This window comes from Euleptes europaea, chromosome 1 (genome assembly GCF_029931775.1).
Source record: "Euleptes europaea isolate rEulEur1 chromosome 1, rEulEur1.hap1, whole genome shotgun sequence".
Lineage (NCBI taxonomy): Eukaryota > Metazoa > Chordata > Lepidosauria > Squamata > Sphaerodactylidae > Euleptes > Euleptes europaea.
Genome location: NC_079312.1, coordinates 22,993,060 through 23,017,722, shown reverse-complemented (window position 1 = coordinate 23,017,722; position 24,663 = coordinate 22,993,060). Strand labels below are relative to the sequence as shown.

The window sequence follows — 24,663 nt, the reverse complement described above, 5'->3', positions numbered from 1 at the left end:
CTTGTTGAACTGCATCCTATTCACATCCACCCACTTTTCCAGCGTGTTCAGCTCTTGTTGAATTCTGTCTCGGTCTTCTGGTGCGTCTGCCGCTCCTCCCAATTTGGAATCTGCAAATTTACTGAGTAGTCCCTCCACACTCTCATCCAGATCATTTATAAAAATATTGAAACGTACCAGGCCTAGAACCAAGCCCTGTGGCACCCCACTGGACACCTCCCTCCAATCAGATGAAATGTCATTGACAACTACTCTTTGGGTGTGGCTCTTCAACTCTCACAGCTGCCTGAGTTTCTGGTTTTGTTTGGTCCAGATTGCTGGCTTGTATGTTTTATGCGCCATTGAGTCACTTCCAACTAATGGTGACCCTACGAATTAACAACCTCCCAAACCTCCTATCGTTAACAGTCTTGCTCAGGCATCTACTGTGAGGTAAAGAGATGTCCTTATTTCAGAACGTCTTAGGGCGAAAACGCACGGTCGCTTTATCCTCCTTTAATCCCTGTTTCAGCCAGGATTGAACGCATGTGTTTCGCCTAATGTGCGTTCGATCCTGGCTAAAACAGGGATTAAAGGAGGATAAAGCGACCGTGTGTTTTCGCCCTATGATGAAACGAGAATTACGTTTCAGCGATCTAGCTTGGGGGGCGAGAAGGACCTTTCCAATCTGACACCGATTTTGTGAAGGAGTGAGGTGCAAGCACCTGGAGACTGAGGAAGCAGTCGGCTTGTTTCTATGTGGAGATTTTGCTCCCGTTTGGCTCCAGTTTGGCTTCAAACCCCAGGAACAGGGTTTTTTGGAGAATCCATTTACCCTCTTTTCAGACACAGGTTTTCCTACTGGTTGGGTGCTGAACTGCAACGACCTTCCACACGCATGCACCCAAAACCCAAATTAAAAAAAGGAAAACATTCTTGGTCTCCAAAGTTGCTTGTTGAGGTTTCGCATGCAACCAGGATTTGGGAAGGAGCCATGGCTCAGTGGCAGAGCAGGTCCAAGGTTCAATCCCCGGCATCTCCAAAGGGACCAGGCAAGTAGGTGATGTGAAAGACCTCCGCCTGAGACCCTGGAGAGCCGCTGCTGGTCTGAGTAGATAATAGTGACTTGGATGGACTGAGTGTCTGATTCAGTATAAGGCAGCTTCATGTGTTCATGTGACCTTCTGTGGTTTCCATGTCGTTTCCCCCTTTCTCAAATGACCTTTGAGATAATGAGAAAGCACCGAGATACTAAATTATATACCAGATATACAAAAAGATCTATGAGACATATTCCTTCATATATTAACAGCTAGAATTAATTTTGCAAGATATTGGAAACAAATTCCCAGATATAAACAATTGGATAGATAAGGTTAAACAAACTTATGCATTAATTAAGCTGATTTATTATAAAAATGGTAAAGATATGGAAGATCTAGATGCTGTCTGGATCCCAATAATCTCCAGAATGGAAAATACTTTCAAAAATCTAGAACGTGGAGAGGAAGACGAGTAATGTTTTTGCTGGCTTTAATATGCATAGCTGAGTTCATTATCTTTTATTATTATTACTTTTATCTGTAATGATAATTTTGATTGATTTTTGTTTCTGTTTCCCCCAATTTTATGTATGTACAGTACCATTTCTGCAATACTTAATGAGCAGAGAATTAGTGGAATGTATTGATGCTCACACTGGGGTTTGCAAATGAAGTTCAAGAATGGTCTTTTTCTTTGGTCTATGTAATTTTTGTTATCATTGTGTTTTTTTGGGTCTATGTAATCTATGTGTTTTTTTTTTCATTCTTAATTTCTGATATTCCTGGGGTTCTAACAATAAAACTCTTTTAAAAAAATGGGCCGTGTACACGCTTTAATACCTTTACTACATATGTCCATACCACAATGTCTGCTAGGGCTTTATTTTCTCTTAGAACACCATCAAAACCGCCCCTGCCCCTTGGTATACCGTACCTTTTGCTGCTGCCCTTGGAATCCAGGGAAAGTAAGACGGCTGAAGGTGTTAAGACACAAACTTTCCCCATTATGGCCTTGCTGGCTCCAGCACCTAGCACTGTCCTTAAGCGCCAAGGTAAGCCCATGCATGGAGGGCAAAATAATACTCTCTGAAAGCTAAAGATTCTTCGTATTTTGCTGCAGTGTGTCCACAGACCTAGAAACTCAAGTCGGAGCCCCTTCCAACTTGGCACTTCCATTGGCAAGTTGGAGTCCCTTATCGCAAGCCAAGATCCCTATTAAATATGGCTTCTCCTTCTTACAAAAAATGGTAACGTTTGCTCATTAAAACTGTACGATAGAAAAGGCACTGATACTGAGATTTCTGCAAAGCAAATTAAATCGCCTGCCGAAAGTAAATCAACTGTAGGGCAAGACTGACTGAGAGCTAGACGCTACTTGCTCAGATTGCAACATTAAAAAACCCACACAGTCCCCTATCAGTATACAGAAAATGTCGAACTTAAAGGAAAATGCAAATAAATGTTGGTTTTGTAAGAGGGATAAGGCAGATTTTTACCATATGTGGTGGGAGTGTACTAGAGCTATAGTTTATTGGAAAAATGTAATATAATATCTAAAGGTCTGGAAATAGAAATACCCATGAATCCAGAAATAATCTTGTTAAACTGTTTGCCAACTATGAATAAGAAACTTCTTGAGGTCTCCACATGAGCAAGTAGCAAGGATAAATTTTGCCAGATGCTGGAAAGGAGCAAACTCTCCAAGCTTAAATAGTTGGTTAGACAAAGTAAGAGAGATTTATATGTTGATTAAATTAACTTACTATCAAAATAACAAAAACATAGAGTAACTGGATAGAATATGGAATCCCACTATAACCAGGATGGAGAACACACTTAAAAGTTTAGATTCTGTTGGTGGTGGTTCATAAAGAGTGATTATGTAGAAAGTTATGTTTTATAGGTTTTATAAGTACTGGTCGATGTTTGTTTGTTTAAGAAAGTTATTTTTTTATGTTGTATTATTGTAAATTTTAATAACCCACCCAGCACAATTCCTTCTTCCCCAACACCCTGCTCACAAGCCGCCAGCTGTTTTTATACCCAGTGTTTATTGACAGCGATAAAAAAAATGCTATTTACAAATTTAAGGCAGTGACTCCATGTTCTCAGCCACATTGTGGCATCAGCGCCGTCGCTTTGCAGTGCTCGGTGGTGCTGGAGCTGTGGCCACTGCTGCTCTCCTCTTGCTGGCCCTCGTTGCGGAAGCGGCGGGACTGGCGAGGGAGGGGGCGCCCACTCCGCCCAGGCGGTGGGCATCTAGGTCAGCCTTCTGCTGCAATATGCCCGTCAGGATGAATTCCGAGTTGGCGATGGGGACCCCGGCATCCTGTGCTGGTTTGCAGCGGGGCAGGTCCTCGGGGCAGGAGATGACGATACGTTTGTCCTGTTTAGAAGAAGGAGAGTTGGTTTTTATATGCTTACTTTCTCTACCCCTTAAAGGAGACTCAAACTGGCTATCAATCACCTTTCCTCCCCACAACAGACACTCTGTAAGGTAGGTGGGGCTGAGAGAGCTCAAACAGAGCTGTGACTAGCCCAAAGTCACCCACCTGGCTTTGTGTGTGGGAGTGGGGAAACAAATCCAGTTCCCCAGATAAAGCCTCCGCCGCTCATGTGGAGGAGTGGGGAATCAAACCTGATTCTCCAGATCAAACTCCACTGCTCCAAACCACTATACCATGCTGGGTTACAAGGTAGTCAGACTGCACGTAACCTCAACCCCCAACCCAACCAGTCTTCCAACTGATCGTTTCTACCATTTGTGCCATTTGTCCAGTGCCCTGCAGTGCACACCACCCTCCCACGCACCTTGTAGGCCCGAGGCATTCTGGGTAAGAAGGTCCCCCCACTGCACTTAATGATGTCTCTCATGTGCTCAGGCTCCGGCTTGACGTTAGGGGTGACGTGGAGTTCGTAGCCCTGAAAGGCAAAGAGACCAGTCCGTCGGCAGCCAGCAGGGGGCGTGAGACTCTCAGCAAGAAAGGGGCAAACAACTTAAGAACATAAGAACGTAAGAAAAGCCCTGTTGGATCAGACCAAGGCCCACCGAGTCCAGCAGTCTGTTCCCACAGTGGCCAACCAGGCGCCTCTAGGAAGCCCACAAACAAGACGGCCGCAGCAGCATTGTCCTGCCTTGCGGCTCAGAGTCCTCATCTGGGCTTCCAAGTCCAAGCCCTTGTGGGCCAGCGACTCTGACCCCACAGAGACGAGAGGGTGCCTGTGAACTCCAGCGCAGTTGCGAACCCCACCACTTGCAGTGTTTTGGGCATCTTCACCAAAATCTGAGACCGATTGGAATCTGAAATTCATCTGAGGAGACGGTAACTTCTCCCCCCACCCTTCCCTTAATTAATATGAAATGCATAGTTTCAGAAGGGGGGAACCAGTGAAACTGAGTCAGTTGATTAGGGGCCTTACAGTCCCAAGTATTCCTTTCCTAAAAGAGTTCCTCTGACTCGAATAGCCGCTGGACAGGAGGGAAAACAATGGGTGCAGCCTCACTGCCACAACAAGAGAAGTGGGAACTTTTTCCTAGAAGAGGAAGACGAGTTTGTTTTTATATGCCAACTTTCTCTACCACTTAAGGGAGACTCAAAGGAAGAATCAAACCGGCATACAATTGCCTTCCCTTCCCCTCACCACAACAGACACCCTGTGAGGTAGGTGGGGCTGAGAGAGTGTGGGTAGCCCAAGGTCACCCAGCTGGCTTCCTGCAGAGGAGTGGGGAAACAAGCCCAGTTCACCAGATTAGCATCCGCTGCTCATGTGGAGGAGTGGGGAATCGAACCCGGTTCTCCAGATCAGAGTCCACCGCTCCAAACCACTGCTCTTAACCACTACACCACGCAGGCTTGGCGGGCCTGCGAGAGTGAGACTGAGGGCGGGGGCTGGTTGGTTATGGTCTCACCTGAAGCAGGCCTCCCTTCTGCCGGGCCTTCTGAAGGGACTCGGCAAGGCGGAACCCAAAGTTCTTCTCCTGCTCAGGGTCTCGGACGAGGAAGCCTTTTGGTGACAGGAAGAAAGAGTTTCGCTTGCTCTGTGAGGGAAGAAGGGGGAGAGAAAAATGGGAACTGAAAAAAATAGGCAAGCGGGCAGTAAAATGTTGGGGAAATCCTCCTTCTCTTCCTCAATAAAGGCCCATACACCATTTGGCTTGGTACCACAAACTAACTAAAGCTAGAAACTGATACAGCAGCTACTTTCGAGTCCAGTAGCACTTTAGAGACCAGTGAGATTTTTGGGGCATATGCTTTCCAGAGTGAAAGATCCCTTCATCAGATATCTGAACTTTTGACTGTCTTAAAGCAGGGGTCCCCAACATGGAGCCTATGGGCACCATTGGCACCCACTGACACCTTTTCTAGCACCCATCAAGTGTTTTTAGGAAGTGGGCAGGGCCAGATAAAGCTTTTGCCCAGCAAGGCTTCTGATTGGCCGTGTAGATTTTTTAAAAATGTTGCTTTGGCATCAGCTGCCGCCACAGCACAAGGATCGGCACTCTGTTACTGAAGTTGAGCTGTGGCAATCGTTTTGTGGCTGGCTCCACCTCCTGTGGCAGCCATTTTGTTGCTGCGCCCACCATGCCATGTCAGAATTCCAAACGTGCCTTCAGGCTCAAAATGTTTGGGGACCCCTGGTATAAAGCTTATGTGTGGTAAGTGCCATCAAGTCGCTTCCGACTCATGGCGATCCTATGAATGAAAGTCCTCCAAAATGTCCTATCTTTGACAGCCTTGCTCAGATCTTGCAAATTGAAGGCTGTGGCTTCCTTTATTGAGTCAATCCATCTCTTGTTGGGTCTTCCTCTTTTCCTGCTGCCCTCAACTTTTCCTAGCATGATTGTCTTCTCATAATGTGATCAAAATACAATAGCCTAAAAGGTCTAAAGCTTACACCTTAAAAATCTTGTATGTCTCTGCTACTGGACTCAAATCTAGCTGCAGATCAACACAGCTACCCTCTGAAAGGGATACAAGTTACCTCATACCTTCTCAGATCACTGGCTCAATTAGACTAGGGCTGTCTGTCCTTGGCAGGCAGAGTGTATAATGGCTGGAGTGTCAGACTAGGGTCAGGGAGACCTGGGTTCTAATCCCCACTCTGCTGTGGAAACTCACTGGGTGTCCTTGGGCTGCTCAAACTCTTAGCCTAGCCTACCTCACAAGGTAGTTGTGAGGACAACACGAAGGAGGGGAGACAATGAGGTTAGCTGCTTTGAGTCCCCCACTGTGGAGAAAAGTAGGGTATAAATAGCGAAATAAGTACATTTTACAAAAATCTCAGGAAGATGTCTCTCTCAGCCCTTCTTTTGGAGTTAATTGCAGCCACGAGGAACTGGAGTCCAGGTGGGGTGCGAACAAAGCCTGGCAGAGCTATTGGCTGTCCCCCCCTCAAAACAACTGTGCTCCCTCAGGGTCCACAGAAATGCCGTTTCCCCCTTCTGTGCCTGGCTCCCTGATTTAACTGTGCTACCATCAGCATCCACTATCTATACATTTTGTCCCGTCCTTCGTTTCTCCAAGGATGTCACAGCAGCAGATGTGCTTCTACCCTGCCCCATTTTCATTTTCACAACAACCCTGTCAGGTACGTTCGGCTGAGAAGAGGAATGAGAAACAGGATGCCCCAAGTCACCGAGCGCGCTTGGAAGCAAGATCTGAACCCTCATCTCCCAGGTCCCAGCCCAAACATGCCTTGTGAAACCACTCACTGGCTCTCAAGGAGGAAATACTTGTCTCTAGTAACGCTTAGCAACATAGCTGCTCTCTTGTCTGCCCGTTAAAATAAGCAGTGATTCACACAGAGTGACAACATACACTTCCTCTGTCCTTGGGATCCCTCTAGAGCAAGGGCCTGTCGATTTTCACTCTGTGGGCAGTGTTACTCAAAACATTACCCGTGCTCAAAAGGAAGTTATCTTCAAAATTGCAAGAAAGAGAGAAATTCACGACGTCAATGTTCTTCCTTTTTGGATTCTGCACACAATATTCTGATCATATTGCCAAGCACGCAACTCAGCAACTTTGGAGCCCTGCTTGTGAGAAATGCCAGCACGGCTTCTAGTATCAGAGGCATTTTTTTCTGAATTTAATCTGGATGCACCCTTCACTCATACCCCGAAAGTAAAAACTGCTCTGCTTCAGAACTAGGCAAGGCCAGAACAATACATCATACAGAGCCGCAGAGTGTAACCTCCTCTGTCAATGGCTGCTCTGGGCTAGCAAGAACCGTTAAATAATAACTTCTTATAATGTGCTGGCAATTTATTTAAAAATCAGAGTCTGTTTTTCCAGATATGTCCAAGATGACACCCATCACCACAATCAATTCATTAAAAGCAACAAACTAAACAGTAGATAATATGATTGCCCCCCCCCCCAAAAAAAAATTGCCTTGCATCCAACATGGTGTAGTGGTTAAGAGCAGTGGTTTGGAGTGGTGGACTCTGAATCTGGAGAACCGGGTTTGATTTCCCCACTCCTGCACATGAGCGGCGGAGGCTAGTCTGGTGAACTGGATTTGTTTCTCCACTCCTCCACACGAAGCCAGCTGGGTGACCGTGGGCTAGTCACAGCTCTCTCAGCCCCACCTACCTCACAGGATGTCTGGTGTGGGGAGGGGAAGATGATTGTAAGCTGGTTTGATTCTTCCTTAAGTGGTAGAGAAAGTTGGCATATAAAAACCAATTCTGCTTCTATTAGTGTACTCCAGCAATCAGTCTGGGAATACTGCTACAGAGACTGGCCAGATGCGAAACGATCAGGTCAGGCAGCAACAAACTCCTGGGTCCCGGTCTGGAGAATGGAAGGGTCTCCAAGAAAGCAAGAGCGGGCCCGTCCCCAGCTCCAGTGGATGTGGGGAAGGTGCCGGGAAAGGAGCTCACCTTCTCCAGCCAGTCGAGGGTCACGATGGGAATGCCCCGTGCCAGGGCGCACAGGAATTTGACCGTGCGGCACACGCGGTCCGTCACAAGGTGGGTGCAATCGAGGACAGACTCCGCCAAAGAGCCCCCCAGCTCCGTGACCACGCGCTCCCCCTCCTCGTCGATCACCCCCGTGAACAGCACCTGCCAGCGGGGGGGGGGGGGAACAGCAGGAAAAAAGAGAACAGTCCGTCAACGAATGCACTGTGCCTCCCTGCGCAGCCGTTGGGCAAATATTTCGATCATGGGTTTCTCGTATTGTTTTCGACTTGTTCTCCTTTTATTTAAACCCCTTCCCTACAGCCCCAACCCAGTGAGGATGCAGAGATTAAGTGCATTCATGTTGCTGGGGAGTGCAAAGATTTAGGAACTGAGGGACTTATCCAAACATAGTCATTTGAAAGGAAACGGGACAGTAAATATCTACAGCCGTTCTTAAAATCACACTGAGGGAACTACCGTTAAAACAAAGCAGCAGTTCTTTGTCCTCAAATCAGGCTGGGATGAAGGGGGTGGGCAAAGATAGTGATACGCCCATGCACCAAAATTTCATAAGTGCTGCTCCCCACCCACCCCAGCAGAGGCATACAGCCTCTGAACATGGGAGTTTCTATTAAGCTCACCTGGCCAGTCGGCACTAGCAGCTTTAACTGTCACAAATTTGCCCAATACCTTTTTAAAAGCCCTCCAGGCCAGAGGACACTGCCACATCTTGTGGCAATGAGTTCCACAGGCTAATTACATGTTACGCAAAGCAGCACTTTTTTCTTCTCCCTCCCTCTCACTCCACAAAGGGCATACAACCATCAAGGTTATTAGCTAGAGGGGAGATGGCAACTTTACCTATCTCAGGACCCGTACCCTTCCCTGGAAACATCACACCCCCGCACCCCTTTCTGACTCATGGCTGGCATGGCCAATCCCACCGAGTCAGCGTCAAGTTCAGGGCCAGTTCCAGATGGTGGCAAAACAGGCATTTACTGGGGCCCTGATCTAGCCAAGGGGGCACTGCATGCCCAGTGGGTGTAGTGGTTAGGAGCGGTGGTTTGGAGCGGTCGACTCTGATCTGGAGAACCGGGTTTGATTCCCCACTCCTCCACATGAGCAGCGGAGGCTAATCTGGTGAACCGGGTTGGTTTCCCCACTCCTACACGTGAAGCCAGCTGGGTGACCTTGGGGTAGTCACAGCTCTCTTAGAGCTCTCTCAGCCCCACCTGCCTCACAGGGTGTGTGTTGTGGGGAGGGGAAGGGAAGGTGATTGTAAGCTGGTTTGATTCTTCCTTAAGTGATAGAGAAAGTCAGCATATAAAAACCAACTCTTCTTCTTCTTATGTGCAAGGAGGTCTGCGGCTGCAAATCACGGCTTCTCTATTCTGCACATTCTCCCCGTTCTAAGTCAAGGGAGCCTAACTCAGGGTGCCTCGCCCCAGGGCCCTTTCCCCAAAATTGCCAGATTCCAGCACACGTGCAGTACCTTTGGCGTAGGAATGGCAGAGGCCACCGAACTGCGGGATCGGCTCTGGGTCGCTCCAGCAGTCTTGCTCTCTGTGCTCTGTCGCCGCGACCTCCTCCCCGAAGATGGAGCGGACGGTGCAGGCCCCTAGGGGAAAGGGGGACAACAAAAGAAATAGCAGTGTTTGGTGGGACGGCACATGATGCATTGACCTGGCTGTGGGTAAGCAGGTGCAGGGTGGCCAGGGCCTGGATGGGACTTGACATAAGCCACCTTGGGTCCCATGAAGAAAGGAAGGACAGAAACACAAATAATAATAGAAGTTCAGGCACATCACAAGTACTGGAAGATGCAGAACAAAATGCTGGTAAAGAAAACAGAATGGAGGCATAAGCAGAGTGCGTAACCACAACGGAACAGCAATGAGGCTAGCCCCACGGCGGATCAATGTACGTTTACCCCCACCCCCGGCACCACACTTAGTGATTCCACCTCGACTTCCACCAAGTTACACACCTGCCCAACCTTGGTGCCTTTCCCAGAATCCTTTGGGCTTAGCGTCGTCTCTGAGGTGTCCCCCGACTGCCTGCTGGACCGGGTCCAACGACGTCCCAGCTGCTCTTCTTCCACAGGCTCGGGGGCATCTGCCACTCTCCGCTTCCTGGGCCTTGCAGGCTCCTCGGTCACTGGGCTGCCCGCAGCTGTTGCCGTTTTCCCATCAGGCTTAGCGGCAGAGCGGGAGCCCCGCTGCAAACGCCTGACTCTGCCTTGACACAAGGAAACAGCAGGCTCCCCCTTGCTGGGGGTCTTGCCGGGATTTGCCTCCTCTGCCTTGGTTTCTTCCGCCTTCCTCTCTGGCTCCCCTGTATGCCGTGTGGGATTGGCGAGCTGCCGCAGTCCCCGACGTCTGGCTGGGGGAGCGACGGACTCGCGGGAGCCGTCAGGGTCCGCAGATCCTGCCCAGCCACAGCGTTGGCGACTGCGTCGTTCTGGGAGGGGGGGCGGGGAGGAGGCAGCAGAAGACCGCAGGCCGCGCCGCTGCTCGGAGACCAAAGCCACCGGCTTGGACGGCTCCTTCGTGGCACGCCGTGACAGCTGCAACAGGAGAGGGACAAGGCCTATGGGGCTGAGCTGGGAGGCAGGACTACTGGGGCCTCATCCTACTCAAAGCAGCAGCATCTATTCATGCAAGGGAAGAGACCACCCTCCCTCCCCACTGCTCACCTGCTCAGCACCCCTTGCTCCTCCAGCCGGCTCTGAGCACCTTTCTTCTGGTTGACCTTTAATGTGGAAAAAAAGAGGGAGGAGAAACCTCTGATAAGAGACAGAGAAAAAATGTGCAAAGTGCCAGAGGTTACAAGGCGTTTATCTAATCACTTGTGGCTACTCCAAAGTTTTACAAAATAGTAGTATCAACAAAGCTTCAAATAAATTCCAAAACATATATTACAGAATACAAATGAGCAAACACAAAAAGCAAAAGTGTTGATCATAAAACCACAAAAGTTTATGTATCATAAAACAGTTGATCATAAAACCACAACAGTTTATGTATCATGAAACCACAACAGTGACAGGCTTGCCGGCTAGTATCCCATTTCAATATCCTTCTTCAGACTGTAACCTTGAAATTCAACAGCAAACAGAAGTATAACTAGTACTGATGTCACACAATAATTACATATAACTTGTTTACAACAGGTTACATGGGACTTACTGTAGCTATATTACATTACCAACATTTTTGCTTTTTGTGTTTGCTCACTGTTTGTAGTCTGTAATATATGTTTTGGAATTTATTTGAACTTTTGTTATTACTACTGTTTTTGTAAAACTCTGGAGTCGCTCCAAGTGATTACATAAACGCCTTGTAACCAGTGCTTTCCACCTTTAATGTGGCCTACAAGAAGCAAATAATGTCAGGGGAATGACAGTGACTAAAGGGAAACTCCGCATTCAGAGGGTAAGAAAACAACAGAGGTGTGACTGGGTAGGATTTCTACAAATGAATCTCTCCAAAGCCTGTTGTTGGGACTTTCCCACCGGTCCCTCTAATCACCTAGGCCGACTACTTACTTGGATCATGCAGATCACCTTGGGTAGGGGTGTCAAACACAAGGCCCATGGGCTGGGTCAGGGCCCTTGAGAACTCTTATCCTGCCTGTGAGCCAGCCCAGGCAGCCACTCCCCCCCTCGCTCTGGGCTGGCGAGGCCTGCCTTGGCCCCACCAAATATCATTTATGTCATATCTAGACCTCGTAGGGCAGCAGGAAAAGAGGAAGACCCAACAAGATATGGACTGACTCAATAAAGGAAGCCACGGCCCTCAATTTGCAAGATCTGAGCAAGGCTGTCAAAGATAGGACATTTTGGAGGACTTTCATTCATAGGGTCGCCATGGGTCGGAAGCGACTTGACGGCACTTAACACACACACAGACCTCGTAACAATTGAGTTCAGCACCCCTGATCTTAGGAGTCAGCAAACCTTCTGCGTTACTGGTGGGTTATGTGGGACATCCAATAGCTGAGAAATCCTCCATCTGGGACCTGTGTCTGTATTGTTTCCAAATGGGCCTTTGCTCTGAGGGAGCTCATGGCAATAGCCACTCCGCTGAGGAGAAGGGCCGTGGCTCAGTGGTAGAGCCTCTGCCTGGCATGCAGAAGGTCCCAGGTTCAATCCCCGGCATCTCCAGTTAAAGGGACTGGGAAAGTAGGTGATGCGAAAGACCTCCACCTGAGACCCTGGAGAGCTTAGAGGAGGGGCCGTGGCTCAGTGGTAGAGCATCTGCCTGGCATGCAGAAGGTCCCATGTTCAATCCCCGGCATCTCCAGTTAAAGGGACTAGGCAGGTAGGTGTCAGACTCAGGCGTCCATCCCTAGCATCCCATAAACAGACACGCTCAGGCAGGTGATCCTAAGCAATGCTAATTTATTAGGAGCAAAAAGACAGATTTAAAAGAAGCTGACTTCCTCTCACGCAGGAGAGGTTGCTAATGGGGTCTATGCAGGTAGGTTACAGTATAAAAGCCTTCTAGGCAAGAAAGTAAAACAAAGTGAAACCACAGTGCAGTAACTATGAGATCACGGTCCCCAGAGAATCGCAGACATAACATCTGTGATAAACAGTACACAGGATTTGCACCTTGAGAACAAAACCTTGACTAGCTGCCAGAGCCTGGCCTTGACAGGAAGCCAGCCTCTGGCCTGCAATTGCCAAACTTCTGCTCCAAAGGTAGCAAAGACCTGACATTAGGTGATGTGAAAGACCCCTGCCTGAGACCCTGGAGAGCCGCTGCCAGTCTGAGTAGACAATACTGACTTGGGTGGACCAAGGGTCTGATTCAGTATAAGGCAGCTTTATGTGTACCCCACTGGCTCTTAGAGCAGGAACCTGATTGACACTTGAGGTAAATCAAGCAGGGTGGACAAGTCCCCCTTAACAGATGGACGACTGATGCCTGCAGAAGGATGCATGTTTCTCAAGGCCAAATTGCACGTCCATCGGCATAGGTGCTCACATTAAAGATAACAACGCACCCTCCCCTCCCGCCCCCCCAGGGCATCCCTATTGCTCACCTGCCCCTCCTGGGGATTGTGACACTTCTGCAGCGACTCCCCCTTCAAAGGGTGCCTCATGCACTTGTTCCTCACTCCCGGAAGTCTTGTCTACCTCCAGCGGTGCCAAGGGTTGACTGCTGACGGAAGGGGGAACTTGCACCAAGGGGACCGTTTGGATTGCCTCTTCTTTGTGGGATTCCTCTGCGGCAGCGCCCCCTGCTGGTTGTGAGTCGGGCTCAGGACGGGACACTTCCACGGTGTGGGGTTGGGCCGGGTCTTCAGGGACGGTGGAACCCTGCCGACCCCCAGTGGCTGAGATTGGAACTGCAGGCCGTGCCGCCTGTTCGGAGTGGTGTTGCCCCCTTTCGATGGGTCGTTGGACAAACAGTTCTGTATCTTCCTCCGCGTCGGCAACGAACGCCTGCGTGGGCTCCTCCGAGAGTGTTGCAGGCTCCTTGCAGTATGGCTGCGTGGCTTCTAGCATGTAAATATCTGGATCTTCGTCTTTCAAGGGAGAGCTGCAGACTACGGGAAGAGAGGGAGCATGAACGCATGACGCTACCTCACTGCGAGTCAATCCAGGTCAGTACTTTCTACTCAGGCTGGAAGTGGCTCTCCAGAATCTCGGACTGGGGGCTTTCACGTCATCTCCTATCTGATCCCTTTAACTGGAGACGCTAAGGATTGAACCTGGGATTCTGCACGCAAAGAAGGTGCTCTACCACTGAACCACGGCCCCTTCCCAAAGGCAGAGGCTGGATACATAAGAAGAGCCTGGCTGGATCAGACCTGTAGCTCATCTAGTCCAGCATCTTCTCTCACACAGTGGCCAACCAGTTACTTCGGAGGGCCAAAAACAGGGCCATAAAGGCCGAGGCCTTCCCCTGATGTTGCCTCCTGGCACTGGGATTCAGAGCTTTAAGGACTCTGAATGTGGAGGTTCGCTTTAGTTCCCATGGCTGGTAGCCACCAATAGACCTCTCCTCCATGAATCTGTCTAATTCCCTTTTAACGCTGTCTATACCCATGGCCATCACGACATCGGGGGTTACCGCACTTTGTATTCCCGGCGATGTATTAAGAGTTTGAAAATGTTGTAAAAAACATAGCTTTAAAAGGGTTTTTGGATACCACGGCTTATAAATGGTTGGAAGACGTCTTCACAGCCAAACAAATTGCAAACAGTATTTTTTATAACGTTTTCAAACTCTTAATACATCGGTGGGAATACATAGAAAGTGCGAACAGTATTTTTTATAACATTTTCAAACTCTTAATACATCGCTGCAAATACAAGTGCGGTAACCCCCATCGTCTGGCAATGAATTCCACATTTTAATCCATCACTGTGTGAAGAAGTATTTCCTTTTGTCCGTCCTGAATCTACTGTCCATCATCTTCACTGGATGCCCCCGAGTTGTAGAACTTTGGGAGAAGGAAAAAACATTCCCTCTGTCTCTCTAGCCCAAGCATATTTTTTAATAAATCTGACCTACATCCCCCTCTGAGGTGAAATCACTAGATGCTACTGCATCCAGCATCATAAAGAAGGGATTATTTTTAAATCTCTGGGCTGGTTTTTAAACAGCCATTTTAATCATATGGTTACTCTGATTCTGGGGGGGAAAGGATGGTTGGATTTTTGTTAACTCGCCTTGACTTTTTTCCCTTGCACAAGTATTATTTCAATAAAACAATTTCCACACAAAGTTTTGAATGTAACTTTAAGTTTGCTTTTCCCCCCTTCAAATATTTCAGTTCAAATGTCTGTGACTTTAATGTTTTATTTACAAGAAAGAGAAGTCAAAATAAATAGAGCTTCCTATAAAAGGTGTCAGATAGTATTCTGGAAAAAAATTAAATTCTAATTTTCATGGAATGCCTGCATCGCATAATCTCAGGTAATCTCTCAGAAAGAGAGGTCAGCCAAACAAGGAGTTTGCAGGTAGATTCAACATGAAACAGGTGTACAAATGAGAGATTTGAGGTCATTACAACCAGTGCCTAAAATGGCCACCTATGGATTGGGGTGGAAGTGCTGTCAAGTTACAGCTGATTTATGGTGACCCCCGTAGGGTTTACAATGCAAGAGATGTTCGGAGACATTGCCTGCCTCCATATAAGCCGAGAGAACTCTGAGAGAACTGTGACTGGCCCAAAGTCACCCACCAAGCTTCATGTGAAGGAGTGTGGAATCGAACCCAGTTCTCCAGATTAGAGTCCACCACTTTCTCACTGGCTCTCTCCTGCCCCTTTAACAGAAGAGAAGAAGAGTTGGTTTTCATATGCCGACTTGCTGTACCACTTAAGGAAGAATCAAACCGGCTTACAATCACCTTCCCTTCCCCTCCCCACAACAGAGACCCTGTGAGGTAGATGGGGCTGAGAGTTCGGAGAGAACGGCAACTAGCCCAAGGTCACCCAGCAGGCTTCATGAGGAGGAGTGTGGAATCGAACCCTGTTCTCCAGATTAGAGTCTGCCGCTCTTAACCACACTGGCTCACCTACGGATTAGCAGAATCAAAAACGATTCAAAAACACAAGTCGCACCTTCCTCTGACAAAGCCACATCAGGTGGTACCTCTTTCTTGCAGAACCGGCCCTCCTCACAGCCAAGCAAACTCTAGCGGCCAAACAACCTAGGGGAAGAAGCTACCTGGAAGAGGAAAACTCACTCACTTTTCCCGGGATGGAACTTGGCAAAACTCGAAGGGGATCGAAAGACAAATGCCTGAGTAGCCTCCTCTTCCAGGGCACATCTTGGGTCTGCAAGGGAGAGACAGGAAAGGGAGACCCCATGTTAACCTGACCTAGTTCTAGGAACAGGAGACGGGGGGGGGGGGTGTCCAATTTGAAAAGAAAACTGAAGAAAGAAATGAACGGACTGAAGAGTATTTCATTCCTCCCCGACTCTTGCTGTATCACAAGGTGTCATCCACAATCCTCCCCCTCTCGCTCCAAGATCCTTTCTCTTCGACTTGCTCGCTTCGTTTTGAGAAGTCAAACTGTCCTATCATTTTTGGTATTTCTCTCCAGCACCCCCCAATCCCAAATTAATTTATTTTTGGGCTTAATTTTCTTCTTTCAAGGCTGTGTGCTCCCCTAATATATTAATGTATATATAATTTTATCTCAGAAATGCTACCCCTGCCCCTGTTCCATGACACAGGGACAAAGGTACAGTATCACTGGTTAGTGCTTTATAGACGGCTCCCCCACACAAGAAAGCCATGCTCTCCCACGGCTCACTCCCTCAGCCTGACATGTTTTAACCCCTATTTTTCCCCACAAGTGCCCAGGAATCCTCTGCTCTTCAGCCAATTTCGTCCCTTCAGATTTCGCTCCTCCTTCGGGGGACCCAGGAGGCCTGTGAGGTTCCTTACCTGCCATATCTCTTGCCTTCTCAGCCTTGGGAGAGGAAGTCTGGGCAGGGAGGTAACACTGGGTTGCCTGGACAGCCAGATCAGAATCACCTGGAAGGAGAGGATGTGGAGCGAAAACGAAAAAGAGGAAACAAGTGACCCTTGTATCCCAGGGCGCACCACTCCTACACCGCTGCGGCCAGCCTTTAAAAGGCACCTGTCCCATGAAGCCTTTGCACAACACCATTGCAGAAGACAGTATCACACAGGCATCACCTTTACCCAGTTCCCAGGTTGGCTCAACATCCTCCCTATGGTTCTGCTCCAATGTAACCCAGTCCGCCTTTAATATTTTTATCCCTCCCTTCCTCTAGAGTTCAGGGTGGCAAATGTCACTCTCCTTGCCTCATGTTATCCTCAACCACCCTTCGAAGGGGGTTAAGGTGGAAAGAAGAAGAAGAGTTGGTTTTTATATGCTGGTTTTCTCTTCGAAGGAGAATCAAACCGGCTTACAATCTCCCTTCCCTTCCTCTCCCCAAAACAGGCACCTTATGAGGTAGGTGGGGCTGAGAGAGTTCGGAGAGAACTGTGACCAGCCCAAGGTCACCCAGCAGCCTTCATGGGGAGGAGTGGGGAAACCAACCTGATTCTCCAGAGTCCGCCACTTTTAACCACCACACCACGCTGGCCCAAGGCCATCCAGCAAGCTTTATGGAAAGAGTAAGGATCTGAAGCTGGGTCTCCCAGATCGAGTCCAACCGCTATCCCATGCTCACATCACTAATCTTGTTTGCCCAATCAGATCACAGGATTTGAGCTGTAAAAAGTCCTCCAGTAGAGGAGAGGGAGAGAAGGTCCTCCCACCCTTTCCCTTTTTTACCTTCATCATCTGTGTCGCTCTCATCACCTGGATGGGACCCGTTTCCTTCAGCGTCGGTATCTTCATCCTCTTTGGAAGGATCACAGCAGACCTTTGGTTCCTTTGCAGAGCTAGCTGTTCCCTCCCCGTCCACCGAGGGTCTCACAAAGACCAGCTGAGTATCTTGCTCTTCCAAGTGTTTCCCCGGCAATGCCGAGGTCACCACCTCCACATCTGTATCGCTGTTGTGAGCTGCACAGGTCTTGGGGGATGGAGAAGTCACTTCCACATCCGGATCGCTGTCCTCATCTTCCCCAGGCCCAATCTCTAGATTCCCAGAGCAGCTGCCTTGGTTTCCTCCACTGGGGCCATTGCTCGTGACTTTGCAGTTTTCCTCTGAGCTCTCGTTTGGATTCTCAGCAGCTTCCTCCACATCTGTATCACTATCCACCGATATCGCAAGCAGGTGTTGATTTTGAGGCGCAGAGGTCAGTTGCTCTACAGCCTCGGTATCTACAATGGGTTCTCTCACATCCGAGCCCGCGGACTGTTCACCAGCAGCTCCGTAACCCTTTGGGGGTTCAACGCCGGTATTCTTTGCCCCTCTTGCATTGTCAGTCACATCACTGTTACCCTGCAGGCCAATCCCCTTGATTTCCTCCACATCGGCATCACTGTCTTTATTTCTTGCAGGCTGTGGGCTGTGGGGATGGGCCCCACCTAACCTCCCTGGCTCCAAGTCATCCACTTCCACATCAGTATCGCTGTCCCTAGAAGCCTCGCGATCCTTCGGAGGGCCCCCTCGATTCTCTGCTCCAAGAGACAGCTCCTCTGCGTCTGTATCATCGTCATCGCTTTTAGCAGGAGACTGGGTCTTTGGGCCCGCGGCTGGATTCTCTACTACTTCCACATCCATATCGCTGACCCTAGAAGTCTCGCAATCCTTTGGAGGGCCCTCTCGATTCTCCGCCCCAAGGGACGGCTCTTCCGTGTCTGTATCATCGTCCTCGCTTTTAGCGGGTGGCTGGCTCTTCGGGACCGCAGCTGGATTCTCTACTGCTTCCACATCCGTGTCGCTGTCCCTAGAAGCCTTGTGGTCTTTCGGAATCCCCTCTTGATTCTCTGCCCCAAAGGACTGCTCTTCCGCATCGGTATCATCGTCCTCACTTTTAGCAGGCAGCTGGCTCTTAGAACCCGCGGCTGGATTCCCTACTGCTTCCACATCCGTGTCACTGTCCACTTCCTCGTGAGGCCGGTCACCTCCTGGACTGCTGCCAGCCCTTTCCTCGCCTTCGCGGCTGTTCTCACCCCTGAGACTGGACTCCTGGCTTTCAGGAGATGCAACACCTGGGCTGTCCATTGCCCCCTCTGCATCCATATCGCTGTCCCTGTTTTCGGTGACTTGATGAGCCTTTAAGTCCAAAACACTTGGGTTCTTCTCCGCCTCCTCTATATCTGTATCGCTGTCAATGTCATTTGCTAATTGTCCGTTGTCTGCAGACCCTGGATTCACCACCGACGGTTGCTCGGCGTCTGTGTTGCTGCCCAGTTCTAGAGCAAAGTCATCCTTCACCGGGGGTCTTTCAGAAGTGGTACCCTCTACCCCTTCGTCTTCCATATCTGTATCACTGTCCAGATGGAAGTCCACGAGGCTCGGATCCGCAGAAGCACCCTGGCCTTTAGCTCCTGGTTGCCTTCCAGAGTCTGGAGGAACTTTTGCCTCTGCACTTCCTGGCTGTACAGGATGCATTTCCTGCTCAAGAGGAGTAACAGCGCCGTTTGCCAAAGAACGGGGCGCAGCATCGTCGCTCTCGTAGCGCAGACGCAAGGAAGGACAAGATGGGCCACCTTCCAAAGGCTCGCCGCTTTCTTCATCACTGTGGGATGCAAACGGCAAGCAGAAAAAATAAAGATTGCTGGGGGAAGAAACATTAAATCCCTTTAAACCTGTACCCTCTTGTCTAGTGACACAGTAGGACAATTACAGGCTACCGAGGGAAGGCAACAGTTCCAGTGAGTTTATGGTGACTCCAGGAAGGCACAGAAACACAGCAAGCGCCTAAATTCTTAGGGTGGCCCAGGCTAGCCCAATCTCATCAGAGCTTGGAAGCTAAGCAGGGTCGACCCTGGTTAGTGCTTGGAAGAGAGACCACCAGGTAAGCCCTGGGTTGCTATGCAGAGGCAGGCAGTGGCAAACCATCGCTGTTTGTCTCTTGTGTTGAAAACCCTTTGGGTCACCCTAAGTTGGCTGCAACTGGACGGCGCTAAAAGGAGACACGAATTCAAATTCCCCTCTAGTAAGATAGTGCTATTTCCACCTCGGCTTCATCATGAGTCCCTCCTAAACATTTAGAGGGCAAGAATCCAGCTTGGGTGGTGGCAGCTCGTATGTGGCATGCGGATGCTGTTTCCAGCAAGCCTGCCAGGTTGACGGGGCTGAGAAGGTCCCTGAGACAACCAAGAAAGGGGGAAAAACTCAACCTGAAGAGTACAGGGACCCTAATGGTTGAGCTGGAAACTAAAAATTCTTAGAAAGCAATATATTTATTTGGTGTACACGCACGCACTTCCCTCAATGCACATGCGTGCGCGGCCCCCTTTTCCAAGAAAGATCATCGTTCAGACTCATCCACCCCCTTCCCCAAACCAATGGTTAGAACAAAAACATACCTTTCAGGTACTACAGTAGCAGAGGGCGACAACAACATGGAGGAGGCCAAACTGCAGTGTCCTCTGGCACCGTGTTTGGTAGAGGAATCAGACCCTAGTGAGAAAGACGGATAAAAGTAGGGAGACTGCTGCAGGGAGATTGAACTGCCTCCCTTCCCACCGTTAGCCTTAGGAAGGGGCGACAGATCCATGGCAAAGCTCAAACCTCACATCTCTAAAGGTACTGGGTTTGCATAAACGTATAATACTGCCTTCTACAGAGTCGGCCCCTTGGCCTGTCAAGGTCAGTACTGTCTGCTCTGAGAATCAGCAGCTCTCCAATGTTTCGGGCAGAGGTCATTCACACCACTGATCCTTTTTGTTGGAGATGTCGGGGATCGAACCCGGGACCTTCTGCTCGAAAAGCAGGCGGCTCTGCCACTGAGGCAAAGCCTTTGCTGCACAGAATGTTTGGTCACAAGATCTCTGGGAGCAGGGCTGACAAACAGCCCTGCCCACAGCTCTGCAGAGTTGCTGTCAGTCAGGGCTCCAAGCACTGGACCGAATGGACCAGGAGCTGGACTTAAGTGAAAAAGTGGCATTTGGCCTATTACAGAGTATGGGTAAAAGGACTCTTTCAGCTGCCCGGAACTTTCTGACACCGCCCTTCACCACACATGGTGGTGATGGAGAGCGCCATCAAGTCGCAGCCGACTTACAGAAACCCCCATTTTCAAGGCAAGAGACAAACAGAGAAGGTTTGCCATCGCCTGCCTCTGAGCGGCCACCCTGGCAGTCTCCCATCCAAGTGCTAACCAGGGCCGACCCTGCTCAGCTTCCAATATCTGGTGGACTGAACTAGCCTGGGCCATCCAGATCAGGGCACCACACACCCACACGTTTCTAAAGTTTAAAAGCAAGTTTCGACATATGGTTTTGAAGGTTAACTTAAAAACCATTTCCATGCAGGCTAAGCCTTATGAAATTGGAGAAGCCACGGGGCTGGAGGAGGACAGAGGTTGCCTTTGTTCTAGGGATGGCATTTTAGACTGTAACATTTACTTATTTATTTATTTGCATTCTGCTTTTCTCCCCAGCGAGGACTGTGCCACTGACACCCTGCCAATCGTACTCCGCTTAACCTAACGACTAAGATTTCAGGAAATGTTGACCGCTTACTTTCATAAGGGATAGAAACTCGGTGCGTTCTTTTAAAAAAATATAGCCAAAGATTCTCAGGAAGTTGAATTCTGCAGCTGAGAACATGTTCTGTGATATTTTTTTCCACTTCCATTACTATTGTAATAGGACCTATAACAACAATATTCACTCAATGGCTTGGAAGCTGCCAGTGGCTATTTTACACGCTCTTCTGAGCACTAGTCCCCATTTGGCACATGCCTCATGTTTCAGGAAAGTTGACAAGGCCCTTGCCTGATGGGGCTGGCATTTGGGCGGGGGGTTACCACCTTGAAACAGCTGCCACCAGAGGAACAGGTAAGTGTGGTGCAGTGGCTAAGAGCGACAGACTGTAATCTGGAGAACCGGGTTTGATTCCCCACTCCTCCATATGAACGGTGGACTCTAATCTGGAGAACCGGGTTGGTTTCCCCACTCCTCCACATGAAGCCTGCTGGGTGACCTTGGGCCAGTCACAGTTCTCTCAGAACTCTCTCAGCCCGACCTACCTCACAAGATGTCTGTTGTGGGGAGGGGAAGGCGATTGTAAGCCACTTTGAGACTCCTTTCGGTAGAGAAAAGTGGGATATAAAAACCAATTCTTGTTCTTGTAAGCTGCAAAGCTCTCTCAGATGCAGGCCTTATGCCAAGCACAGAAGTAAAGGCGAATCTTTTGGCTGACAGTAATTGTGAATAGGGCTTCTCCGCCAGTCATGGAGCAAGTACCCCTGAGCTACAATAACGCCACAGGGTCTGGGAGCTGCCCAATACTAATCACTGCCCATTTCACAACTCCCACTCACCATCATCCACTGGGAGATACTGGATCTTGCCCACACCATTCACCACTTCCTCGCCTTCCTCTTCTCTGTCTGAATCCTGGACCAGGAAAGCCCCAAAGCCCATCTTCCTCCCTGGCACAGGCGTCTCCTCAATGACCAGGCCACTGGTGTCCGTTCTTGGCTGGGTGGGTGGCACCTCCAAGGAGTCATCCGGGGATTCGGGGGCCCCCTGCGGGTCAAGCATGAAGTACTGGCATCCCACATCCCCAAAGACCAAAGTGTCCCCATCCTGGAGGCTGTAGCGGACATGCGGGAGCAACACCATCCGCTGGCGCCGGGTCCGGTTCAGGCTCTCCTGGTCGTACAAAAGGTGGGGTCCGTCGGGAGAGGGGACCTCGATGACTGCGTGAGCCTTGGAAACGGAAGAGACGGGCAAGCAGATCTGACAGCTGTCGTGCCGGCCAATGAGATTCTTCCCCTGGTAGATCCAAAAATCTGCAGGGAAGGAAGAAGGATTAGACTAAAGGAACCCAGAACTCTGTACTTTCCAAATCTCCACCCTATCCTGCTCTCGTCCAACAGCTGGTTTCTAACTATGCGTGTTATGTACCAACTCATGGTGACCCTATGAATCAATGTCCTCCCAAATGCCCTGTCATTAACAGCCTTGCTCAAATCTTGCAGACTAAGGACCGTGGCTTCCTTTATAGAGTCAATCCATCTCATGTTGGGTCTTCCTCTTTTCCTGCTGCCTTCAATAAATTGAAATAAGTTCAATGTGATTCAAACTAGGAACTCATCCCCCCCATTCATCCCAAGTTAAGTGGTTATATAAATCTGGGATAGCAGGAAGGCAGACCAGGCCCTGCTCCCAAAACAAGGCTATCTGGGCACCCTATCAAATGTCCACCAAGGTATGCATGGCAACTGGTTTATTCAGCTTCACCCATAAAGAAAAGAAAAACATTTTATGCCACATGCTTTAATTTAATTAAATATTTATTCCCTGATATGGCATATAAAATATCCAAAGCAGCTCACAGGTAAAAATAAAGTCCAACATGAAGCAGGATACTACAGTAAAACTGAGAATCAAAGATCCTCTTTCCAATTATCATCATAAGGAAAACATGAACAGCAAAGAAACAATATATTAAGAAGCAGTTAAAGTGGAAGCAATAACAAAACCAAAGTTTAAAAACTGGGGAAGGGATGAGTTTTTATCCAGCACTTTAAAAAATGTTAGAACTAAGAACACCATCCATTGGCTATCAAATGTCAAATTCACGCTCTTAAGGATGATCTCTTTAATAAGGCCCGACCACAGTATCCTTCAGGGTCGAGAGAGTGTGTGTGTGCGTGTGTAGAAAGTGCTGTCAAGTTGCAGCCAACTTACAGCAACCCAGTAGGGTTTTCAAGGAAAGAGACTAACAGAGGTGGTTTGCCAGTGCCTTTCTCTGCACAACAACCTGGGCAGTCTCCCATCCAATTACTAACCAGGGCTGACCCTGCTAAGCTTCTGAGTTCTAATAAGGTCAGGTTAGCCTGGGTCATCCAGGTCAGGGCAAAACCACCATCCACATAACACATTAATGAGGACCAACCCAATGACACATCCCAGCATGCAAGCTTTTGAGTTCCCCAGAACTCTTCATCAGGCCAGATGTTACAAAATAAAAAAGAGGGGGAAAGCACTTTTTTTTAAAAAAAAAAGTCAGTGTTAAGGCAACCTCCCTGTGCCAGCACAGGGTGGATTAGTCAAGAGGCAAAGAAGAACCAGGCTTCAGGTTGCAATAAGGACATTCCATAAACAAAGTAACTGAAAAAGACTCTCTTTCCAGTTATCATCTGCCTATCCTCTGGAGGTGAAAGCACAGCATCTGTGGCCTTGACGGTTAAGTCCTATGCATCTTGTTCACCTCTGCTAGCGATCTATCCCCCAAACCCTATTGATATCCATTGTGAACCACTCTCGAAAACTCTCGCTCACCAAGAGGTATTTTTGAGCATCTTTCCACAGTGGAGAAAGGCAGATCCTTCACCAAAGCCTGAGGCCTGAGTACGTACCCAAAACAACAGATGCCCCTGGTTTTCCGAGCCAGCATTTGATGTCCAGGGCTCAAAAATCTACTTCATTTTCCCTTTAAAAAAACCAGTGTTATTATCAACCCCAAATTTACAGCCTCAAATTAAAAAAAAATCTAATCAATTTAATATAATGCAAGGATAAGAGCTTCTGGCGCACGGTCAACCTTACCCTTCTCAGGCCCATACTTGCTCCTCAGAAGGTGGAGGCGCCCCACAGGTTTGGGGCTCTCCCCAGAATCCCCAGCCCCATCGGAAGGCTCTTCAGGATCACTCTCCCCATGCCAGTCCAACAGCTGAGTTTGGTCCATTCTGCAACAACAAAAGGGGGGGGGAAATGTTTCACAGAGTAACCCTGTTAATCTGACGCGACAACAACAACAACAACAAAAAGCACTGTTGGGATGAAAACTAGCAAGCGTATTGCAGCGTACATTAGAGCGGGTGAAATAGACTCTACTGCACAAAAGCTCGGGCCATAATGCATGGGCTGAATAAAGACCTTGCATTCACGGCTCATTACCAAGGCTGATTTCTCCACCCCCATCTCTCCCCTGGACATCACAGACTCTTCTGCATACCCCACCTAATCCCATCACGCCTGCTATTCACATTTACATACTGTGAACATTTACATACTAACGCTTGTCTGAATTCACTCTCCTCTACTTAAAGACAGATGGATTCACATTCTAGCTGGATCTGAAGAAGTGAGCTGTGGCTCACAAAAGCTCCTACCCTACCAGAAAATACTTTTGTTCATCTTTAAGGTGCTCCTGGACGCTGG

At 48.9% G+C, this 24,663-nt stretch overlaps 1 protein-coding gene across 1 annotated transcript; it reads right to left on the bottom strand.

Moving 5' to 3' along the window:
• Positions 1-3,147: 3,147 nt before the first annotated feature.
• MDC1 (mediator of DNA damage checkpoint 1) lies at positions 3,148-24,187 on the bottom strand. The gene is made up of 16 exons (XM_056851953.1): positions 24,049-24,187; positions 21,813-22,286; positions 19,852-19,945; positions 18,272-19,058; positions 17,203-17,959; positions 16,344-16,433; positions 15,640-15,726; positions 12,979-13,485; positions 11,289-11,300; positions 10,625-10,680; positions 9,917-10,495; positions 9,422-9,547; positions 7,909-8,091; positions 4,933-5,061; positions 3,834-3,944; positions 3,148-3,408 (listed from the first exon to the last, which is right to left on the bottom strand). The coding sequence occupies exons 1-16, from the start codon at positions 24,185-24,187 to the stop codon at positions 3,148-3,150; spliced, it is 4,392 nt and encodes a 1,463-aa protein (XP_056707931.1).
• Between the last annotated feature and the right edge of the window lie 476 nt (positions 24,188-24,663).